Genomic DNA, 22,842 nt, shown 5'->3' with positions numbered 1-22,842 from the left:
CTCTCCCTGACTGGCCACTGCCTCCTCCTGCAGAAGGTCATCCTCTGCGTCTGCCAATCTTGCCATCCCCTGGAGGAGCAAACCAGTGTACCTCTCAGCACCTCTGACTCTTGGTCCGGCATGTGCCACTTTTCTTCTGGGCAAGAACTTGGGCTCCAGGCCCCTGGCCCCTCGGCATCCCTGCCCACGATGGAAGCTGCCGCTTGCACTTGGCTACTTTTACTCAGGCATAGGCAGCCGAAGAGGAAGTCCTAGCAGTCCAAGTGAAAGGCCTTTTCCCATGGGGTGGGAAGGAGTCCGAACACCATGAGCCTCCAAGTTCTCTTCACTTTCTGTTCCCTTGACCTGTTCTCTTGTGACATCTACACCCAGGGTTTGGGGAGCAGGAGACTGGGGGTCAGGAGCCCAGAGAGCCGGCTGTTTTGCCTGTTCCCTGTCCATGTTTTCTGGGCTGTGCCCTTGCCCCTTGCACAAGGATTTGCCCTTCCTCCGTGTTGGGTACCATTGTAGCTTGTGAGGGAGTGGTTGTCCGGGTAGGTGCTGGTCTCCTACTTGGGGGGGTGCCTCCAGGTAAGGGCTCGGGGGATGCTTATTCAGTGACCTGCGTCAGGCCCAGGACCCTGGGGTTACTTGCTTAAGGGGCAGTTAAAACCTAGAACGTTAATCTCTGTCAGGCTTGTTTCTTTAGGGTATTTACTTCATTTCTTAGTTGTTCATCTCAAGCTCCTTGATATCTTGGTAATAGACTTTTTTTTTTTTTTTTTAAGATTTGAGAGAGAGAGAGAGAGGCAGAGGGAGAGAAGCTGACTCCCCATTGAGTGTGGAGTCCGATGCCGGGCTCGATCCCAGGACCTCGAGATCATGACCTGAGCCGAAATCAAGAGTCGGCCACTTATCTGACTGCGCCACCCAAGCAGCCCTTATAGCATCTAGAACTATAGACGGTTCTCTATCTCTTGTACTACTTTCTGCCTCAGGATACCTCTCTTCCCTTCACCCCTTCTAGCAAGGAAGGGCAGGAGTCTGATAGGGTGACATTTTAGGACACAGTGCTGGCCTCACGCTCATAAGAGGACGTGGAAGGGCCAGAGAGGCTCAGCACTGAGCTGGAGCTCCTTGCTCCTCCCCTGCAGGCGCTCCGCCTGGGCTCCTTCCTGCCCTTCCTCGCCGGGGGAAACCAGCAGCCTTTGTGAGTCTCCTTGACAACAGGATGGATAAGTTAAAAATAACCGTGTGTGTGTGTGTGTGTGTGTGTGTGTGTGTGTGTGTACGTACACACACATATGCTTGTGGCTGGATACATGCCCTCTCCCCTGCTGGGCTCCGACTCAGTCCCTGTGGCTTCCTGATGCTCCTGGTGAGCATCTGTGGGAGGCCTTGGTGGGGCCCAGGTGCCCACATGCTGAAGCTCCTTGGGTTAGGCGTCAGATCTAGATAATCCTGCAGCATTGTTACTTCATAGCGCTGATGGTTGCCGCTGGGGTGTGGGTATTAATGTTACCATAAAGAATGGAAAGCTTTTGTGAATGCCTCAGTCTTCATTCACTCTAACTGGAGAGGGATAATCCCAGAGGCATTGCTGTGTTTCAGAACCTCTCAGGGTGCTGGAATAGGTCAGAGCCTTGGATGGGAGTTTAGCTGTATCTCTTTGGGGAAGGAGGACCCTTTCTGGGCCCATTTGATATGGTGAGGACACTGCACTACAGAGGCACTTGTGTGACTTGTCCAGAGCCCCCTGGCTGAGCTGTGGCAGCATGAGGAACAGTGACCCTGTCATCAGAAGCTAAGGCTCTTGCCTCACATCCTACTGATGAGGTCATCTGGATAAGTCCTTCACCAAAGCCCCTCATTAGCAGTCTTACACTAGTTAAAGCCCTCTGTTTTGTGGTGTTATCACAGTTGTAAGTTAGTTTAGAAAGAGCTATTATTTCCCTGAGGTGGGGGGCTGGGTAGCTCTTTACCACACCTAGAATTAATTCCTGGCTTCCTCTCTCCATCATTTTTCCATCCATTAGTAAGTATTTTGCTCTGTACCGGGCATGGGGAGGTCATGAGAAAAAGGTGGTCCTTGTCTTTCAGGAACAACAGACAATTACAAAAATCTCCCCGTCAGTCTGCACTGTGGCCAGTGCCCCGAGGGAGAAGGGGGCTTCTGGGAGCAGGAATGACTGGGATAGGGGTGGGATTAGAGGAGGCTGGGAGAACATATTAGCGACACAGTGTACTTAAGGCTGGAATGTCTGAGACGCTCCTACCAATCCAAAGGAAGGCAGAAAACTCGGTAGAAAAATGGTCAGTGACTTGATAGACACTTTACAAAAGAAGATATCCAAACAACCAATAAACATGAAATGGTGCTGGATTTCATGTACTTCTTAGAGAAATTCAAATTATTCAACTTAAAAAAAAAAGTGACCGTTTTTTGTGTTTGTACACATATATAATGAAATCTTTGAAGATGTGGTGAAACATCCTTTTGCCATTTCTAGTTTACATCATTCTGAATTTCTTACCGAAAAGTAAGATGGGGTCCCCAGCCTGAGCTCCTCACTCCTGTGTTCGCTGCGGCCCCGCATTCCCACACTCCGGGTCCGCCCTCTCTGCGTGCGCTGGCCAGTGGGGGGGCCCAGGAGCCTGGGTGCCCTGCGGCTCCCTGCGGGCTAAGGTGCTGCTCACTGAGGCACGGGGGTCTGGGCTACACCCAGATGAACACACTGCAGCAGCTTCTCATGCCACCAGTTCAGGCATCGAGCGAATGCCAGGAACGAAGACATCCTGAATTCCCTCAAGTACATCTAACCCGGCGGTGGGTTCGAGCCCACCTTCGTCCTTTTTGAGAAGTGTGAGGTGGAGGGCGCGCAGGTGTACCTCCTCTTCACCTTCCTGCTCTGCCTGCCCCCAGTGACTGTGCCACTGCGCTCATGACCAACCCTAAATTCATCACCTGGTCTCCAGTTTGCCGCAGTGACGTCACCTGGAACATCATGGTGGGCCCAGACGGCGTGCCTGTGCACAGTCCAGCCCCCGCATTCCAGCCATCAACATCCAGCCTGACTTTGAAGCCCTGCTGTGCTAGGGTGCCCCAGGGGTCCAGCTGTGCTAGGGTGCCCCTCCTCTCTGCTGCCTGGCAGTCACAGTGCTGCCCTCTTGGAATTTCATCCATGACAGTGTTTCCTCGAAATCTGCGTGGAGGAACACCTGAGGTCCAGGAAAATCCCCCGAGATGGGAGCTTCTTGTCCATCCCAGCTGTACCCCTTCTCCAAACCAAGGCTCCTCACTAATAAAATGTCGGGTGTCAGAAAAACAGTGGATTCCAAGATGCTTAAGTAAAAGGAAATCTAGTGGGATGAACACAGAGAAGTCAGAAGACCTGGGTTAATAGGAGATTTGGGGCCCACCATGGAACTTCGCAGAGCCTCTGTCTCTTCATTTGTAAATAAGGATCTTCCTGTCTCCTTTCCCTTCCTTCCAGAGCTTCTCTGAGGTTCACAACAGGTATGGGAAACATTCTTACAGCTGTTGAGAGCTCTGCAAATACAAAGCAGTATTGTTCGACTCTAATTCGAAGTGATTGGATTTCTCTTCCATCTCTTCCCAACAGCAGTGGTTCTAAATTCCTGTAAGAGATAAATGCTCTGAGTAGTAAGGTCCTGGGATTTAGAGCAGCTTGCCCTTGGTATTTTGGATAGAGAGCCTATTGCTGGCATGACTCTGGTCCCCTTGCAGGGGCTGGCAAGCAGGGTGAGTTTTTGACATGGCCGGAGGCTGGATGGCCACTCTGTGGGTGACATCGCAGGGTCCGATGGTGCCCAGGGCTGCGTGGCAGGGAAAGGACAGCGGCACCCCAGACCTGGTGAAGCCTTGACTCTAGTAAGCAGTACTGTGTGGGTTCCACACTGCCTGGGGCTGGCCTCCTCATGGGGTGCTCTTGTGGAGTCTGGAAGTAACACTGTGGACTTTGGGGAGTCCTGTGGGGACAACAGCCTGCACACCCAGCTTTTCTCTGAGAGCCTGGCCAAAGTCACAGGCCACTTTGGGAGCACTGAGGGTCCAAACATGTTGTGGCAGAGCAGGGACTTTGCTGTATGATTTAGGTGTTGGTGGAGAGGGGTTTTTAGAGGTGGGTGCATCTTTCGGGTGCCAGCAGCCAAACCCTTCTAGGCACTAAGCCTGGCAGCAAGGGCAGGGTCAGGAATGAGGTCCTGATGAATTTCAGGCCTGCCTCCCCTTTTGCTTTGGATACAAAAGAGCCCCTTTCTCCCTCCTCTGGACTGTTCCCTCCCTTGCCCCTGGTAAGGCAAGGGGGATTGAGCAGATTGTGGCTGTTCCTCATTCCCCCATGGTACAGATGCATGCCTCGCTTCCAGCAGAGAGTTGGCCACCTCGGCACATGTCAGAACAGTGTCGGGATCGCTGTGAGTCCCATCTGTTCTGTCACCTGACTGTGCCAGGTCCTCAAGCCTTGTTGTGGGGTCTTTTCCCACAGATTTCCTATGAGAGGCATGTACTTCTCAGTATCCTACTGGGCGTTTTTGACCTTTTCCCCATCTGTTTTTCTGCCGTGTAGGAATCGGAGTCAGAAGCAAAGGTAGATGGAGAGACTGCATCGGACAGTGAGAGCCGAGCGGAAGCTGCTCCTTTATCAACCTCTGCAGATGATACCCCAGAGGTCCTCAACAGGGCCCTTTCCAACTTGTCTTCAAGGTAACCTGGCTTCATGATGCAGATACTTGCGGGGGCCTTGCTCCAGGTCCGAGGGCCGTGGAAGACCCAGAGCCCTCAGACAGCCTGCGGCCTTGTGACGTGAGCCTGCTGCTATAACAGTGTGCAGGGTGGGCCTGCCTGGCGGCAGTGGCCACAGTCTCCCTGCTTCTGCTCAGGGCTCCACTGAATGTAATCTAGTATTTACCGGCAACTATGAGCACAGCCTAGAAGGATCTGGCCCTTGAAGGGAGCTGTCGGCGGGGCTGAGAGGTATAGTAGTCCGAGGAGGAGGAAAGTGTAGACAAAGGGGTGGTGGTGGGCAAGGTTGCTGACGCCACATGTGAAGGGGTTTGTGACTAATAGACGGGCTGCTTTTCACAGAGGAGCCCAAGTTTCTAGGTCAAAGTTTAGTTTTCCCTCTCCCACACACATCCATTGTGGACATTCCTTAAATTCTCCCAGAAGAATTGAGAAATCTCAACTCGGGTGAATCCAGGGTTAAAATATTAGTCCCTTGAGACTTTGGTCCTCCAACACTGGCTGTGTGAGCAGTTTAAAAATGCAAACATTAAGACCCGAAAACATTATCTGAAGGTGTTTCTATGTGTGTCTCGCACACATGTGTCTCTTTGAAAGGTGGTATTGTGCGGTGGTCAAGGGCATGGGTTCTGGAGCCAGAATCCAGGCTTCAAATCTCAGTTTGACCACGTCACAGCTGTATGATTTGTGCATCCATTTCCTCATCTGTAAACATTAGTAGTGTTGAGGCTTACATGCATTAATATATGCCGCGTCCTTATAAAAGTGCCAGATGCATCTTTGTGATTGTTATTTTCGTTGGTTAATGTTGTTCTCACCATAAAGATGCAGGGGCAGAGTGATGTAGGATTCTGCTGCCGGAAAAATGTGCTTTGTTTTTTTTTTGGATAGAGAGCCATAGAAGCCATCCAAGTAGATGCAGAAGTAGGTACCACATTTCCCTCGGGACTTTTGCCTGATTCCTTTGTTAAGATATAAGCTGGGTGTATTTTTCTGTAGGCCTTGGAGCACCTGCTGAGTTTGGTGTGGGTGAGGTGATGGCCCTGTTTGCCCTACTTCTGCCTGCATTTGGGCTAGTACCTCTGTCAAGGTGAAGGAGGTGCTCCTGGAAGGGATTGACCTCTCCTCCCAGAAAGAGCCATCCCCCTTGGGTTTGTGCTTTGTTTCTTTCCGGGTTCGTAACGTGTTTTCTCATTCCCCTCTTCTCTTAGGTGGAAGAACTGGTGGGTGAGAGGCATCCTGACTTTGGCCATGATTGCATTTTTCTTCATCATTATTTACCTGGGACCAATGGTTTTAATGATCATTGTAAGTGCCATTTGCATGCTGTTTTAGTTTTGCCTTCAGTTTTTCCCACAGGATCCGTAATCTTAAGTATAAGGTGTTGGGTTGGTTCTGGGAATCAGTGGGAGTCCCGGCTCCTCAGACCATATCTGCCTTAGAGTATCTGTGACTTCTCCCCTTCTAGGAGCCAACCAGAGGGGTGTTGGCACCAGGCAGTTGTGTGTGGTTAAAGATATCTCTTCGTTTTAAAAGTGGATATTATTATTTTAGCTGTTTGATTAGCCTGTGACCCTGGCTATGACTCTGTGTGACTCTCTGTTTTGTTTCTTGTTTCCCTGGGGCCTCACTGTGGGGCTTAGGACTTTGATTTAAAAAATCCCAGTCCGCAGCACTGCTCTCTTAGGCTTCCTGCTGTCATGGACAGGGTCAGATGACTAGCGGCTGACTGCTGAGCAAAGCAGTTGGGGCTTTTCAGGTATTTCTATTCAAAGTCAAAAGGGGAAGAGATTGATTGAGTCCAGGGAGGTACAACAATAAAAAGTTAATTGAAGCTTCAGGGGTGCATATTTCTTGGATCTACTCTGTGTGACATAAAGGACTGCACTGCCAAAGGGGTGCAGAGTGAGTGAGAAAGGAGGAGGAGAGCAGAGTCACTGTAGGACTGACGTTCTTAAATGTGATAGTTTTTCTTCCAAGGTCCGTGACCCGTGTGCGGGTTTCTGTTTCCAAAGATGGTAAGAACTGGGGAATTAGCAAGTATTCTGATTCTTTTGTGTCTTGCAGGTGATGTGTGTTCAGATTAAGTGTTTCCATGAGATTATCACTATTGGCTACAACGTCTACCACTCCTATGACCTGCCCTGGTTCAGAACCCTCAGCTGGTAAGCCCTCTAGCCCCACAGGGGCCCTTAGCAGATTTGGATGACAAGCGTTTTGTGGTAGGTATTTACAGTCATGGTGGGTAGGTGGGGAGTGATGGCCACTGACTCACATAGCACCTTTAAGACCCAAGTATTTTATGTGGCTGGCCTGTGAGGGGTGTTTAGCAGTTGCCTGGGGTCTCGAATCTCCCACACTGAGTGCATCTGTGAGCACGTTTGCCTTGGTATTTGGATTCATCAGACTTTGCATAATGGCCCCCACTTCTAGACCAGCATATTTTTTATGCTCTATCACAGTGTCCCGTGAGAGTCATCTGTAGGTTGTCAGTGCTGGTGTTGCTATCTCTAGAACTTGGTTTCCTCATCCTTGAGATGGATGGTTGAGACCGAGTCAGTTGGCTTTGGAGCCCTCATTCCGCGGATGGCGGTGCCTTAGGGGCTGGAGTGGACAGGAGTGAGCCTGAATGCCGAGGATCTGGGCTCCTCAGAGAAGCTCTGTTACCTCTCTCCAAGAAAAGGGCTCAGCTGCCTTCAGGCAGAAACAGAATCAAAACCTGTAACCCAGCTGATGTCTGAGATCCCTTTCTGGTCTGACACTCCGCTTTATTGGCTGCAGTGTCCTCAGGGGACACGTGAGCAGAGCTCTGCGTGGTGTCAAGAGGACTTGGGGCAAATATGGACCCTTCTCACCTTCTGTGCTGGGATGTAGGGATTGGTTCCATGACTTAGCAGCCTGAGAGGAGTGTTTCAGGCCCTAGCAACTTGATCATGGCCAAGGGAGCTGACGTGCTCAGACTTGGGCTGGACACATCCTTCCCAGAGTTGCTTCCCCACCAACCAGCCATTCTTGCTGCCCCGTGGTCTCCACATGGGCCTGTGCTTGCCACCTGGGTTAAAGTATAGGTATCTCTTGTGGCTGTTCTGTAGCTGGCAAGCAGTATTTTAAATTTTGCTAATACACTCAGGATGTCTGACCTTTGATTGTGGTCACTGACCAAAGGGAGTGTTTTTCATGTAACCGAAAACAAATCCAATGTGAGAGTTCTTGAACCTCCACAACTGAAAAAAAAAAAAAAAAAAAAAAGAGAGAGAGAGAGAAAGAAAGAAAATGGAAGAGAGAAGCTCTCCATTCTCTTTCCTACCTCTGGATCCAGTTGAGTATTTGGAGTAGGCCTGCTTGCTCCCATACTCCAAAGCACCACTGAGGCTGCAGAGGTATATGAGCATGGCTTCTCCCTTCCCAGAGCTCCAGTGGAGGAGGCAGGTTATAAACAAATGAATTAATGCTGGTGAAAGGTTTATTTGTCAGAGACAGGCTTCGGGAGGGAGATACTCTGAGAGCATAATTAATTGCTTAGTGAAATGACCAAATGCTGCATATTAAAGAAATAAACATGGGGGGAGGCAGGTACCATGTTAGGTTGTGCAGGGTTTTATGAAGACAATGGTATTTGAGCAACGGGTGACAAAATGGGTAAGCGAAGAGGATGTCCCAGGCCGGGGGAGACAGGAGTGAAGCAGATGGTGGCAAAGCCACAGTAAACCACTGTGATAGGTGTGCGGGGTTCCTGGAAGAGTGGAAATAACGATGGGGAGGTCGGATGAGCCACTCTCTGGAAAGTCATCTTACAGTTGAAGTGTTCTTAGATCAGGTGTGGTAACTTTACAAAAGAAGCAAAAACTGAGTCCCAAGTTTGTGATAAATGGAGAGTGAGTGAAAGCTGCCACAGATTTCCAGATGAACTTTTCAGCCACAGGGTCCCCAGTGCACAGGGAACCATGGTCGGCTTGTCCCTAGCAAGCTGCCTCAGGGGGCGCAGGGGGCGGGTGGGCTGCTGGTCTGATCCTCAGGGCTTCCTGACCGCCCCACTGTAAAGGAGAGGCCTCATGTGCTCCCCATGGCAGTGACCTGTCTCCATTTACAGGTACTTTCTACTGTGTGTAAATTACTTCTTCTATGGTGAGACGGTGACCGATTACTTCTTCACTCTGGTCCAGAGAGAGGAGCCTTTGCGGATTCTCAGTAAATACCACCGGTTCATTTCCTTTACTCTCTATCTAATAGGTAGGCACTCAGCGGTTCTTCTTGTGTTTGTCTTGTTTTTGTATGTCTGCTGAGTAGAAGTTGGGGAACTTCGTGGTGAATGCACGGTTTTGATGATGTTAAGTCTGACTGTGCAGGGCAGCAGAGCTGAGGGCTCTGCCTTAAACGTGAGTCATAGCAGCTCTTGACTAAGAAATGGGACCTAGGGCCTTGTGTGCCTGTGGGGACTGCAGTCTGTGCCACTCTTCCTTGTGTCCCAGCCTCCGTGGGAGGACAGCATAGCATGGTCCAGTCCCGACTCTCCTGTTGGCAGAGATTCTGCGGTGTGATCAAAAACCAGCAGCTATCTTTAAGGGAGTCACCTGAGGAGCCGCATGAGGGACATTGCAGTGTGGTGGAAATTTTACCCATCTGTGTTTAAAAGGGCTCTGTGACTTCAGAGGAGCTGGGTGCTTAATCTTTGGGTCTCTTTTGTAATCGGGAGCCAAAACAGCAGAGGTACTGTGAGGATTTAATCAGATACATTAAAAGTTGACAGTGAGAGGCTGTCAATGTAAACTCAGTCCTACCTGAGTGTTGAGTGTTAATGCTAGTGTTTGTCACAGTTGCCCTCAAAGCCAGTTTGGGGCACGGGAGAAATTTGTTCTGACCTAAATTTCAGTCTGACCTATTTTTGATCAGCTTGACAGCAATACTTGGCTCTGTGAATGACACTTGGCCATTAAAATAGAAAATCCACCGCCAAGGGGTCTGTTGCTGTTGAGTATAGTCAGTGTGCCTCAGACCCTGAGAGTGGGCCCCTCCATCCCCCACAGAGGGAGGCCAGGGGTCTGGAATAGCCACATGCTGTCTTCTGGCTGGGCAGGGCTGTGTTTGAGGGGTCCAGCCACACCTGTGGGTAAAAGTCTCTTTTCCTTCCTGGAGGAGTGTGGGGGCCTGCAGGTTTTATTTTTATTTTTATTTTGCCACCATGTGCGTCAGTGTGAGAGATGTAAGGCCCTGACTCCGTACTTGGTAGATCTGCCCCTTAGACAAACCTATAATTTAGGACAGGGGTCAGCAAACTTTTTCTTAAAGGTCTAGATAATATTTTAGGCTTTGAGGGCCGTAGGCTCTTTGTTGCAACTCTTCTGTTCTGCCCTTGCGCATGGAAGGAGAACCCCAGATAATATGTAAACAAACGGGCTGTGTTTCAGTAAAATTTTATTTATAAAAACAGGTGGCTGGCCTGAACTTTGTTGGTTGACCCCTGCTCTAGGATCAAAATGTTCCCCTATCTGGTGAACAGTGTTCTAAATTGAGTGTAGTCTGCAAGATTTAAAAATATTGCCTTCCTTTGATTGTCTTGAAGGAGTCCATTTTTGCTTCTGACTCTTACTGGAATAAGGGGTTTATTCCCCTGGGCTTTGGAATTGTGCACTGCTTGGAAATTGGCCAAAAGACCATTTAACACATCTAAAGGAAATGATTAGGACAAAGATAATGCAGAGTGTGATTCATTTTGCCCTTTCTCCTCCTCACACTAGGATTCTGCATGTTTGTACTGAGTCTGGTCAAGAAGCATTATCGACTGCAGTTCTACATGGTAAGCGAGATGTATGTGTGTGTGTCAGAATTCTTTGCTTAAGGGAAGCTCTGCAGAAACTCAACAGGCCTCTGTGCTTTCTGTGACAAATCAAAACTCTGGAATGCAGTCTGTTTTGTGTGCATAGAACCTAGAGCATGAAGGGGGTGTCCCCATTTAAGTTAGGTGGCTCTGCATCACTCTTAATTTACACCCCAAGCAACCTCTCCACTAGGACATGAAGGTGGCTTCCAAGTAAGGCTCAGGGTGAAGCTTCAGGCAATGCCCACAGATATCCTACCTGCTACATCTCTCCCTCAACTTGAAAACAACCCCTCACTGAGTGTCCCAAGCACCCAAGTAACATTTTTTTTTTTTAAAGATTTTATTTACTTGAGAGGGGGAGAGAAAGAACAGAGGGAGAAGGAGAAGCAGACTCCCCACTGAGCCGGGAGCCCGACGACGTGGGGCTCGATCCCAGGACCCTGGGATCATGACCTGAGCCGAAGGCAGACGCTTAGTGACTGAGCCACCCAGGTGCCCCAGCACGCAATTAACATTTATGGAGAAAAGGAGACGTAGCCAGGCTTTCAGAGCGTAGAGGGACTTGCTCACTAGTGGGCCCTGTAGTCCCTACTTTTGGTGGTAATTGTAGCTGGAAGCAAAGTTAATCCCAAATGCCTGTTCTGTACCTTTTTACTTCCAATGAGACAGGTACAGAAGCAGACATATTTTCTGTTTTTGTTTTTTTGTTTTGTTTTTTTTTAAGCAGTTTTCTATTTGTTATTGACTGTTAATTGAAGTTCCTTTCAGTATAACAGATTTTTTTTTTAAAGACTTTATTTATTCGACAGAGAGACACAGCGAAAGAGGGAACACAAGCAGGGGGAGTGGGAGAGGGAGAAGCAGGCTTCCCGCTGAGCAGGGAGCCCAATGCAGGACACAATCCCATGACCCTGGGATCATGACCTGAGCCGGAGGCAGACGCTTAACCAACTGAGCCACCCACGCGCCCCAGGTCAAATGTATTCTTGATCTTCTTTTGCAGTTTGGCTGGACCCATGTAACATTACTGATTGTTGTAACTCAGTCACATCTCGTTATCCACAACCTGTTTGAAGGAATGATCTGGTGAGTGATGTCAGTGAGGGAGATTTCCCTTTTATTTTGTGGGTTTTCTCATGTCCAGGTAGACTGAGAACCCCTGCTTGCCTTCTAAGCCGGGGGTTCTCACCTTGAGCTACATCAAAATCGTCTGCAGGGCTGGTTACAACACAGATCACTGGGCCTCACTTAAGAGTTTCTGCTTCAGTAGACTCAGTAATGAGAATTTGAATTTCTGGTACATTCCCAGGTGATGCTGCTGCTGCTGGTCAGGACCTATACTTTGAGAATCGATGTTCTAGACTAACAAGTAATGGATAATTAAAGAATCAGAGACAGTGCAACTGTATAGCAACAGGTTTGCAAAACTAAAGGAAAATGTCATGATCTGGTAAAATGTCAACTACCAAAAGTCATGAAGAAGAAAACTTGAAAAGATCGCTAACTGTGGAAGAACTTTAAAAATCGCCTAAAGAATCCACACCTGGGAAAAAACAACCAATGATAATAGCAAGAGTTTTATCTACCCCTTCATACTAAAGCTAATAAGCTTAGGGAGGTAGAAAGAAGAATGTTAAACTGATTATTTGTAATGATTACAGATAAACCATTGTAAATAAACTATTAGCAAATAGAATCCCGACAAAGTGTCAAAAGAACCATATGCCCATTACTTAGTAAATTTTATTCCAGAAATGCAGTGGTTTCAGCAGGAAATCTGTCAGCATTTATGGAAATCAGCAGGCTGACTGAGGAAGCTAGATGATCTTGGTGAAAGGTGAAGGTGTATCCTAGTTTATATAAGAGGTACTGAAGTGTTATGCTTAAGACCCCAGACTGTGCCTCTGTTCCCAGATCTCAGACTGAGGGTATAGTAATACCCACCTCCTGAGGAATAAATTAGTAAATATATGTAAAGTGCTTGGGACAGAGACTAGCTCATATAAATGTTGGCCTTGGGCATTATTACGTTTAAAACAATGATAATAATGGCCTGGGGAGGCACGTAATCTTTCCCTTTCTTTCAGTTTTTGTTAGGTAATTCTAAGGAATGGCTCATGATAAGTCCTTATCTTTAGGGCCAAACATGCCACGTGGCTCTACAGTGAATCATACTAAAATTTCTGGTTATTGCTTTTCATGCTCAACCTACAGGGTTTAATTGTGGGTGTAGAAAATATGAAGAGCAGAGAATATGTGCTAGAAGTCTCGATCAAGTAAATAATGTGCGGGGTTGGGAGGATACAGATGCTCCCTTAACGGACAGAAAATATTGCCTCCAGTTGATGGGTCAAGAAGCCAGAGATTTGCATATATTATGTTAAATACAGAACTTTAAATAGAGGACATTTTAAAAAAGTGATGGTCAGAGAGTGGAGAGTGAGGAGAGCAGAAGGATACAAGTGTGGAAATGGCCTCCTTTTTCATGGTAGGGATCAGCAGGTGGGGGTGGGGGGTGGGGGGGTCAACAAGGTAGCTAGCTGTGTGGGTTGTGGTTCTGCGCTCAGCGTAGCCCTAGGGAGAGGGAGTGCGCACGAGAGCTAGTCATAAGCCATTCACCAAAAAAGTAGGTAAATCATGAAATAGACATGAAATAAGAATGAGTAAAGGTAGTTATTTTGGGGGAATGGAGATAGGGACAGGGAGACAAGGAAAACTTCCTCTTCTTTACAGTTCAAATGTGTATTACCATGTGCATATATATTACTTTGTAACAATAACAACAACAACAAAAACAAATGGCATTTTGTAGAACCCCACCTCCATTTATTCAGGAGCCATTCAGTAAAGATTTGAATGTCTGCTGTGTGCCAGGTACTAGGTATGGCTTGTCTGGTCTTTTCTTTCTTTCTAGCTTATTCCTTCATGGATAACAAGTACTTACGGGTTATTTTGGTCCTGGAATTGATGAATGGCATTGTTTTGTTGACATCTGAGGTATTGTCATCTGGGGAGAGTTGATTGTTACTTTGGTTTATTCCCTAGGTTCATTGTCCCCATCTCTTGTGTGATCTGTAATGACATTATGGCCTATATGTTTGGCTTCTTCTTTGGTCGGACCCCACTCATTAAGGTAAATGGGTCACCCTAACACGAAATACCACTGTGAGGGAAGGGTGGTTCTTTCCGTACAAGTAGATCAGCTTGGGACAGAAGAAGTATCTAGCTTGTGTGAATGTCTTTATGTCATCCCGGAGAAAGTCTGGCAATAACTTAGTTTTAAGAGAAAAGCCAAAGGAAGACAACTATTCATAAACCAAAAAAAAAAAAAGCTAACAGAGAAAATATCTTTATAGACTACATAGGCACATTTTTGGGGCTCAATCTGAATTTGAGTATTGTCATTTAATTAGTATACTATTTTATAATATAATTAAACTATTTGAATGACTAATTGGGACAGAATGGAAACTGATGGGTATCAGGCCAGGAACAAGAACACCAAGCACGGGGTTGTTTTAGGAGAGGAGGTTAACAGAATGAGGTGGGTCTTTTTTTTTTTTTTTTGAATAGTAGGAAGGTTTTAAACAAGTAATCATTGTTCCCAAAGCCAATTGTCAAAATGCCCTTTGTTAAGAATTTGCTTTCTGTTCATAGCTGTCCCCGAAGAAGACCTGGGAAGGCTTCATTGGGGGCTTCTTTGCTACTGTGGTGTTTGGCCTTCTGGTAGGTGGTGGTTCCCTGCTGGGTGGGGGAGTGGACAGAGACCTCACACCCCCCCCTTCAACGCTTGTCCAGGGCTAGAGAGCTTGTTTCCTGAGGCCCAGGACTCTGTCCCACTGATTGGTAACGTTGCCCCTCTGAGGGGCATGAGCATGGCATGCTCTGTAATTGGCCCGGGCAGAGCCAGCTGTCCTTGATCTGCCGGTTTTCAACAGGGTCTTGGCAGCTGAGGAGCAGGGCCATGTGCACCTGCACTCCCCTCATGCCAAGGCATGGTGACACTCAGCAGGTAGCAAATCTCCCGCATTTGATATTTCAAGGTTGAGTGATTGGCCCCTGAGAGTAGGAGATGAGGTGAGCTATGCCACTCCGGACGAGGTTCTCTCCCATGCGTGCCCTGTGGGAAGAGGATGATCTTCCCACCCTTTCTGGAGCATTCCCTGCTTCTGACCATCCGGCCAGCCTCTCTTCTTTTTCAGGGGTGTCCAGCCGTCCTCCAGTACTGATAACCTTACTTCATTGCTCTTCCATCTTCTTCCTCCGGGCTGGCTGTCTCTCAGTGTACCACTTTCTGACAGCCTGCCTCTAGTTCAAATGAAATTAAGAGGTCCTGAGAAAAAGGGACCGTAGCTCCCCTAAATGGGGAGAATCTTCTTGTAGTTCTTTGCCCAAATTCCTTCAGGTCTTTCCTGGATTTCGACCTGGGTGTTTGGGCAACTATGTGTAAAGCCTCAGCAGGCCATGAACCTCTTTTTAAATCCTTTTCCAAATTCAGGCAAAATACTCATGTGGGGAAACGTGAACCTCTGATTTAGTGCCCAGCCCACAGTTAGCAGGGTGCTAGGCACTGTGAGGGACCCAGCCGAACCCAATGGGTGCCGCTTGGGCAGGCTGGCTGGGACTTGTCTCTTCTTCCCGACTTTGCTCTTCGTCCTCAGCTGTCCTATGTGATGTCCGGGTACAGATGCTTTGTCTGCCCCGTGGAATACAACAATGACACCAACAGCTTCACTGTGGACTGTGAGCCCTCGGACCTCTTTCGTCTGCAGGAGTACAGCATCCCTGAGGTGATCCAGTCGGTCATTGGCTTGGTATGTGCTGCTCACGTCGGGCAAGCTACCCCTGGTTAGGTAGTGACTACAGAGAGAACCCTCTCTCTGCCACTGCCACTCGCTCAAAAAAACCTAGCTTCCTCCCTCCACAATGCACAGGCCCCAGGATAGAGGAGACTTGTTCAAGTCAGGTAAGGGTGAGGGCAGAGGGAGACCTTTCATCTCACTGAGGTTCCTTTAGACCAGTGGTTCTCAAACTGTGCTCTGTGGGTCCCTGGGGAACCCTGAGATCCTTGCAGGGGGCCTGTGAGGTCACAGTTATTTTCATCATAATATAATGACACTATTTGCCTTTTTTTTTTACTTTGTTGACATTTGCTGTGAATGGTGCAAAAGCAGTGGTGGGTAAGCTCGCTGATGCTCTAGCGCGAGTGAAGGCAGTGGCAGCAAACTGGACTAAGTCATGGGATTCTTCATGCCACACACTCGCAGTAAGAATAAGCCAGCTCCTCTTGAGAGTGTCTTTGATGAAACCGTAACATGGTTCATTTTATTAAATCCTGACCCTTGAATACATATCTGTCTATACTCTTGTGTACCCAAATGGAAAGTATGACTAGAACATTTCTGCCAAATACAGAAGTCCCGTGCTCACCGAAGGGAAAGCACGTGTGCACCTGTTTGAGTTATGAGCTGACCTAGCTGCTGTTTTATAGGGACATACTTTTTACTTGAAAAGAACTGACAAACTATAGTTTTTCAGCCTTGTGTATTTGACAAACATTTTTCTTGAAAAGGAATGAAGTGAGCCTGTCTCTTCAAGGAAAACACCTGACAGTGATTGTTACCGATGATAGAATTTGGCTTCCAAGTGAACATTAGTATTTTGGAAAGCATATACCTGCCACTGGAGCTTGACAGCTTCCTGATACTTCAAAGCTTTGTGGATGAGAGTTGCAGTGATTTTTTTTGTGTGTGATTTTTACAGTGATTTTAACATATGATGATTTTAACATAGGATGTTTTGACATTGTATATAGCAAACTGTGTCTACACTTGGAAAACTTATATAACTTGGTGAACCATTATTTTCTAAATGGCCAGTGCATGATGTTAACACCTGTCAGGTGTGGGTCAAAGAGCCATTCAAAGTACAAGACACACCAACGGATTTTAATGTTAAGAGCACAAAAAGTTCATTCATAGGATCTCAAATTCCACACTGCACCAAATTTTTAAGAAACTACCATTTGTCAAGTTCTGGTGTAGTGTCAGAGAAGAATACTCATAATTATCTGAAAAGAGGTTGCTAAAATACTCTTCCTTTTTTCAGCCACTTAATTTATGTAAGGCTGGATTTTCTCCACATATGTCAACTAAAACATCATATTGCAACAGACTGCGTAATACTGAATGTCCTCTATTAAACTGAGCATTAGAGATTTACAAACAAAATCCTGTTTTTTTTTTTTTTCTTTCAAAATCCAGTTTTCTTACTGATTTTGTTTTTGGAGGGAAAATAGAGTTCATTTCATAAAGAGTTATTTATGTTAACAAGGCATCTTGACTGATTTCATTTATTCTTCTCAGACAACAGTCTGGATGTACCCTTTCCAGATTCACAGCATCGCCCTCTCCACGTTTGCCTCGCTCATCGGCCCCTTTGGAGGGTTCTTTGCAAGTGGATTCAAACGAGCCTTTAAAATCAAAGTAGGAAACCCTCTTTTCTGTTCCTCTCACTGTCGCCCAGCCTGGTCTCCTCCTGTCCCACCGCTTCAACTAGCACCTCCTTCAAAATACCAGGCTATAAACCCTGACTACTAATATGTGCTCTTCTTCACCCACGGGGGGTATTTAGGCTGCTTAATTTATTTTTTTTTATTTTATTTTTAAAGATTGTATTTATTTTTTTGACAGAGACAGCAAGAGAGGGAACACAAGCAGGGGGAGTGGGAGAGGGAGAAGCAGGCTTCCCGCAGAGCAGGGAGCCCGACGCGGGGCTTGATCCCAGGATCCTGGGATCATGACCTGAGCTAAAGGCAGACACTTAACGACTGAGCCACCCAGGCGCCCCAAGGCTGGTTAATTTAAAGTACATTGTTTCTGGGGCACCTGGGTGGCTCAGTCTGTTAAGCACCCAACTCTTTTTTTTTTTTTTTTTTAAGATTTTATTTATTTATTTGACAGAGAGAGACACAGCGAGAGAGGGAACACAAGCAGGGGGAGTGGGAGAGAGAGAAGCAGGCTTCCCATGGAGCAGGGAGCCCGATGCGGCGGGGCTCAATCCCAGGACCCTGGGATCATGACCTGAGCCGAAGGCAGACGCTTAACGACTGAGCCACCCAGGTGCCCCAAACGTCCAACTCTTGATTTCAGCTCAGGTCATGATCTCAGAGTCCTGAGATCAAGCCCCACATCAGTCTCCGCACTGGGCATGGAGCCTGCTTAAGATTCTCTCTTTCTCTGCTCCTCCGCTCCCCCCCCCGACCCCAACACGTTCACGCTCTCTTTCCCTCTCTCTCTCTCTCTCTCTAAAAAACAACAATAACAACATTGTTTCCAAGCAAATTCAGTATAGTTGACCCTTTGAACAATGTGCTGATCCCTTCCCCTGCCCCCGTCCTCCCATGCGGTAGAAAATTCACGTATAATTGTTGACTGGAAGAATTACTGATAACAAACAGTTGATTAACACATATTTTGTATGTTATACCTATGATAGACTGTATTCTTACAATAAAGTAAGCTAGAGGGAAAAAAATGTGATTAAGAAAATTAGAAAGAAAATACATTTACATCACTGTACTGTATTTACTGAAAAAAATTCATGTATAGGTGGACCCGTACAGTTCAAACCCCTGTTCTTCAAGGGTCAACTGTAGTTGGATTTTCAGTTTATTGTTCATATATCTTGTATCTTTCTTCAAAAGAAACATTTTATCATAAGATGGTGTCCTATTATACCCTCAGCATTTGAACCAATACTTACTTTCTGTAGCCCTTAGCTACTCAGGACAAGTAGCTGGTCCCTGAGGTGGGACCATAGTCCAGGGTTTGGGGTTGGCCTAGCCCGGGCTCACCAGCCCTGCCCCTGCCTCTAACAGGACTTTGCCAACACCATTCCTGGCCACGGAGGCATCATGGATCGCTTTGACTGCCAGTACCTGATGGCCACCTTTGTCAACGTGTACATTGCCAGTTTTATCAGGTACAGTGCCTTTCCATCTGAACCAAGTTGGTGGAATTTTTAAATGTGGTGAAATTCTAGATTTTAGCTACAAATCAGTGGGAGTGAAAAGCATCCCAAACGTGAATATGGTTTTCAGTTGCTACTCTGTCTGGATTCTCTGAGGGTCCCCCAGCCCTCCACGAGTAGGGAATCCAGAGGGAACAGTAGCCGTTTGGATAATCAGGCCCTAGAAGCTGCTGGATCCCCGCTCAGCGCTGTTTCCTCACATTCTCTTCCAGGGGCCCCAACCCAAGCAAGCTGATTCAGCAGTTCCTGACCTTGCGTCCAGATCAACAGCTGCACATCTTCAACACACTCAGATCTCACCTGGCCGACAAGGGGATGCTGACAGCCGCCACAGAGGATGAGTAGGGGCCCTGGGGCCGAGACAGCAGGAGCAAATGGAGCGAGGGGCTGGGCTCCAAGGCAAAGCCCCACTGGTGTGACTCAGTCAATGACAAGGCTTCAACTCACTTTTTTTTTTTTTTTGGTAGAGTTTTTTATTTGTGGGTTTTCAAAACAATCTGTATATACAGTCTATGTGCTTATGATTTGGGTCGTGGGTAAACTACAGCTTTGAGTTGGAAAGAAGTCACGGGGGTCAGACCATTCGGGTTTTTTAAACAAAAGTTTTAACCTGGAAGACAGTGTTGCCCAGCTAGGGTACATCTGCTTGGTTCTTCTTACTCTCAAGCTAGAGTTTCTGTTGCTGGGCTCGCTCAGAGAGTGGATGTCCATCTGTGGCTGACCAGTTCAGGGGCACCCCCCTGGCCTGTCTTTGTAGCTGCCCACCTCCTCACCCCCCCCCCACCCCACCCCACTGCAGCTGGGAAGAAGTGCACCGCTTGGATGTCTTTGCTACTGGAGAGCTTTCACCTGGGCTTCTCGAGAATCCCTGCCCTGGAGCGATGGGACAGTTGCCTTCTGTAGGCTGGAGGGACAAAGGCTGATTAATTAGATAAACATCCTACCCACAAAGTCCTGTGGAGCGTGAGCTCTGCTTTATGATATGGGTTCACCTTCCTTCATCACAGACTGAAAGAAGGCTTCAGTATTTTTTTTTTTTCAGGAAGCGCGAGAAATTATTTATAATAGTCTGAAAAAATACACTGTAGTATTTCAAGTGTATGCAATAGAATGTACTGTCACGAGCCCTTTCCCACAGGTTGTTGGCTCAAGTGGCTCCTCTTGGGCAGTCCAGCTAACTGTCTTTTCAGGGAAGATACCGTTCATGTTTGTGCTGTAGACTTGTTGCTGCTGAATCCTTCCAGGGGGCTCTTCTGTTAGGCAGGGAGCAGGGGGCTTCTGGTTCATGCACCCTTTGCCTGACCTGACCGACCACCCCTGTAGCTGCTGTGTGCTGTATATACTACTCTTAAGGCAAGTGTGTATCTGTGTGTGGGTTTTAAAAATCTCTTACTTCTTACAGTGATTTCAGTTGTACCATGATTTCTTCACTGAAACCACAAAATCCTGCTTACAACTCCGGAAACCTAACCCTATTAGAGGTGTGACTATTCTGAAGATTACATGCACATTTTATATATTTATATATATAATGTGACCGGTTTAAATGTAGATTGTATTTTATTGAAGGGACCTTTTTTCTTTTACACTGTGACACCCCCCCCCCCCCCCGCCCCCGCCTGATAATAGGAGTGAGGTTGACTTTGGGGAGATAAGTTCTTTGTCAGGACAACAAGCAAGGGAGGATAGGAGCGAGAACTTGGTGCCCAGATGGGTTCAGTTATTCCGTGACATGGTGGTTCTCTTTGCCAAATGAGGGTGCGGTAACTTGCTTCAGCACCTTGATCTGATCCTGGTTCATTCTGTTTCTGTTTAAGTCAGCCGTTCTCCTTCCCTCAAAGCTCACAGTCAGCTCAGCTCACTGCCATGTCCGGCGCAGGGTGGCAGGCCCCTCGACGTTGCAGCTCATGGTCACTGCGTGGCTCGCCCCACCCGTGCAGCACTGAAGCATCTTCTCCCCCCTCCCTTGAGCTTGTACTTCTGTTTCAGCATGTGGCTTTTCTGGTTCAGGGCTGAGGGCCCCTTAAGAACAAAATGTGTTTTTGCGTGGGGTTTCCATTCTGGCTGTGTGACCCTGGGCAGGACACATCCCTCTCTGGGTCCTTGTTTTCTGAGTGCTCCCTAATTCCAGTATTGAGTCATGTCCTGGGCACCCAAACAGCAAGAGCTTTCAGGCCGTTTCTAAATGCTTGTTCTTGAGATGACTCAGTATCTCACCAACAAATCTTAAACAGTGGAGGTCATTAGTAACACATCTGGTTTTCACATTGAAGGATGGACTTGGTTGGTGAAACCAGAGACAGAAGGGGTTGTCTCTGTTGCCTTATTCTGGGCATATGGTAGAGGCCTTGATGGCTGAGGCCCAGCGGCCCTTGAATAAGGCTGTCTTTGGGATCGGCGTGCCTGGCACAATCCTTTGTGGAAGTGGTCGCCGACGGGAGCTCTGGGGTCCTGGGAGACTGAAGCTGGATGCTCACTAGAGCTCTAAGCAAGAAGCCCAGAGGGTCAGCTTGGGTTTTATCTTCTATTTTCCCCACTTGCTTTCTGGTCAAGGAAGAGGAATTTCCTAGCCTAGTAGCCAGGCAAGTAAAGCCACCTCATGTCTCTATCTACACACAGTGTTTTTCTTTCTCCCATTTATTGAGATATTTCACCACACAGACAAGATGCAAGAGACTGTTTTAACATACCCCTGTGCAGATCTTCATGAATGGCATAACTTGCTTCGATCCATTTTTGTGTGTATGAGAAATAAAATGTGACAAACTGTGTGCTCTCCCTTGTTGTGACTTCAGTTTCTTCCTTCCATGCATGGTTTGATGTTTGCCACTTGTTTTTGCATCATAAATATCATGCAGTCCTGGTTTAGAGACTTTTGTTTTCTGCTCCGATTCTTCTCCTTTCTCACAGTGGCCTTCTGAGGCGCCTCAGGCAGGAGTCCTGAGCACCTTACTGGTGAGGACGTGAGGACGCTGAGGGCCAGAGCAGCGAAAGCGCTTCCCCAGGGTCACGTGGGAGAGGCAAGCCTCGCTCCACCTTGCACTCTGCTCGCCAAGACAGGGATCATCCCTAGCCCCACTTGCTGTTGTGAAAGTGGTGTTAAGTGTGCCGGGAATTCTGCAGCATCCGGTCCTCAGGCCGAGGAGGGCCCACCTGTGCACCAGGTTGGAGTTTACAGGGGGAGCCGATGAGCAAGGGTGTCATGGAAACCAGGGAGCGTCTGTAGAGGGCTGGACCTGAGCATCCTCCCTGGTGAGCCCTCATGACTACTCACAGGACACCTGAGTCTTTTCCCCTTACAAGCGCTTGCCACCTGCTTAACCACCCTCAGCATTGACAAAGTACACATGTATGTTTTGCTTCTGAGAGTGAAACACCCTAAGGCAGCCTGGGTCTTGTTTGTGTTTATTATTTTTTGCCTGTTTCATATTCTGAGCATATTAGTAGCTACAGTATAATTATATTTAAAATGTATTTATTCTCCGTGTTTATTCTTTATTTCTAGTTCTATAATGTATGTCTGAAGTTAGTGTCTCTTTCACTTTTAGAAGGGGTGAAATGTAACATTTCATCTTACACAAGTGGGCTTTGGAGCCATTTTCATGGTATTTATTTTTTTCCCACTGGGCTTCTTTTCCTGTAACTTGACTTATATTTTTGGAATCTTCCTGCATACTCTATTTTAAAGGAGATTAAACAGACCCTGATTTGAATCTAAGCTAGTTGCTAAGTGGGCTGGAGGCTGATCTGAATGGATCCTGGAGTTCAGATCTTCACAGTGTCCGTGAGTCCCCAGCAGGCTCAGAGGCACCCCCGATGTTGATGGAGGTGGGCAGCGGAGGATGTGAAGGACTCGGGGCGAAGTGCGTCCCTGCTCAGAGAACTCAACAGTGGCCTTGCTCTGTAAGGAGTCTGCCCTAGGTCAATTTCTAAGCAAGTAGCTTCTCATTACTCTACCAGATGTGATCCATCATTTCTGGAACCTCCTCCTACGTCCATAATATCTTCGGTACCGTCTCGGTGTTTCAGACTAACTCTGTGCCCACCTTCCTTTCCTGTTCTGAGGATGTGCCTGAGTAGCAGGTGGAGTGGGGAGGCGGGTGGTTTCACTTGGACCCACGGTTCCTGTTCTTCCAAGGTCAGGGAGGGGAGGAAGGGCTAAGAGCAGAATGTCCAGGTGGATGTCTAGATATCACAAGACGTAAGCCGTGGGCAGGCCTGACGGTGCTCGTCTGCAGCAGGGGCTCTG

At 47.5% G+C, this 22,842-nt stretch overlaps 1 protein-coding gene across 4 annotated transcripts in view; it reads left to right on the top strand.

Moving 5' to 3' along the window:
• Positions 1-21,371, top strand: part of CDS2 (CDP-diacylglycerol synthase 2) — a 57,951-nt gene extending 36,580 nt beyond the window's left edge. For 2 of the 4 annotated variants that reach the window (XM_027621199.2, XM_027621201.2), the window contains exons 2-13: positions 4,569-4,705; positions 5,956-6,052; positions 6,812-6,909; positions 8,835-8,974; positions 10,480-10,538; positions 11,566-11,648; positions 13,608-13,695; positions 14,220-14,288; positions 15,224-15,376; positions 16,928-17,047; positions 18,442-18,545; positions 18,806-21,371. In XM_027621199.2, the coding sequence (XP_027477000.1) occupies positions 4,569-4,705; positions 5,956-6,052; positions 6,812-6,909; positions 8,835-8,974; positions 10,480-10,538; positions 11,566-11,648; positions 13,608-13,695; positions 14,220-14,288; positions 15,224-15,376; positions 16,928-17,047; positions 18,442-18,545; positions 18,806-18,938 (1,281 nt within the window). In that variant the 3' untranslated portion in view covers positions 18,939-21,371. The remainder of the gene's footprint in view (positions 1-4,568; positions 4,706-5,955; positions 6,053-6,811; positions 6,910-8,834; positions 8,975-10,479; positions 10,539-11,565; positions 11,649-13,607; positions 13,696-14,219; positions 14,289-15,223; positions 15,377-16,927; positions 17,048-18,441; positions 18,546-18,805) is intronic. The other 2 variants (XM_027621200.2, XM_027621202.2) reach the window with 2 other exon arrangements.
• The last annotated feature ends 1,471 nt before the right edge of the window (positions 21,372-22,842 follow it).

Source organism: Zalophus californianus, chromosome 8, assembly GCF_009762305.2.
Source record: "Zalophus californianus isolate mZalCal1 chromosome 8, mZalCal1.pri.v2, whole genome shotgun sequence".
In the NCBI taxonomy this organism is placed as follows: domain Eukaryota; kingdom Metazoa; phylum Chordata; class Mammalia; order Carnivora; family Otariidae; genus Zalophus; species Zalophus californianus.
The sequence above is the reverse complement of the archived record's forward strand: the minus strand, read 5'-3'. Positions and strand labels throughout refer to the sequence as shown.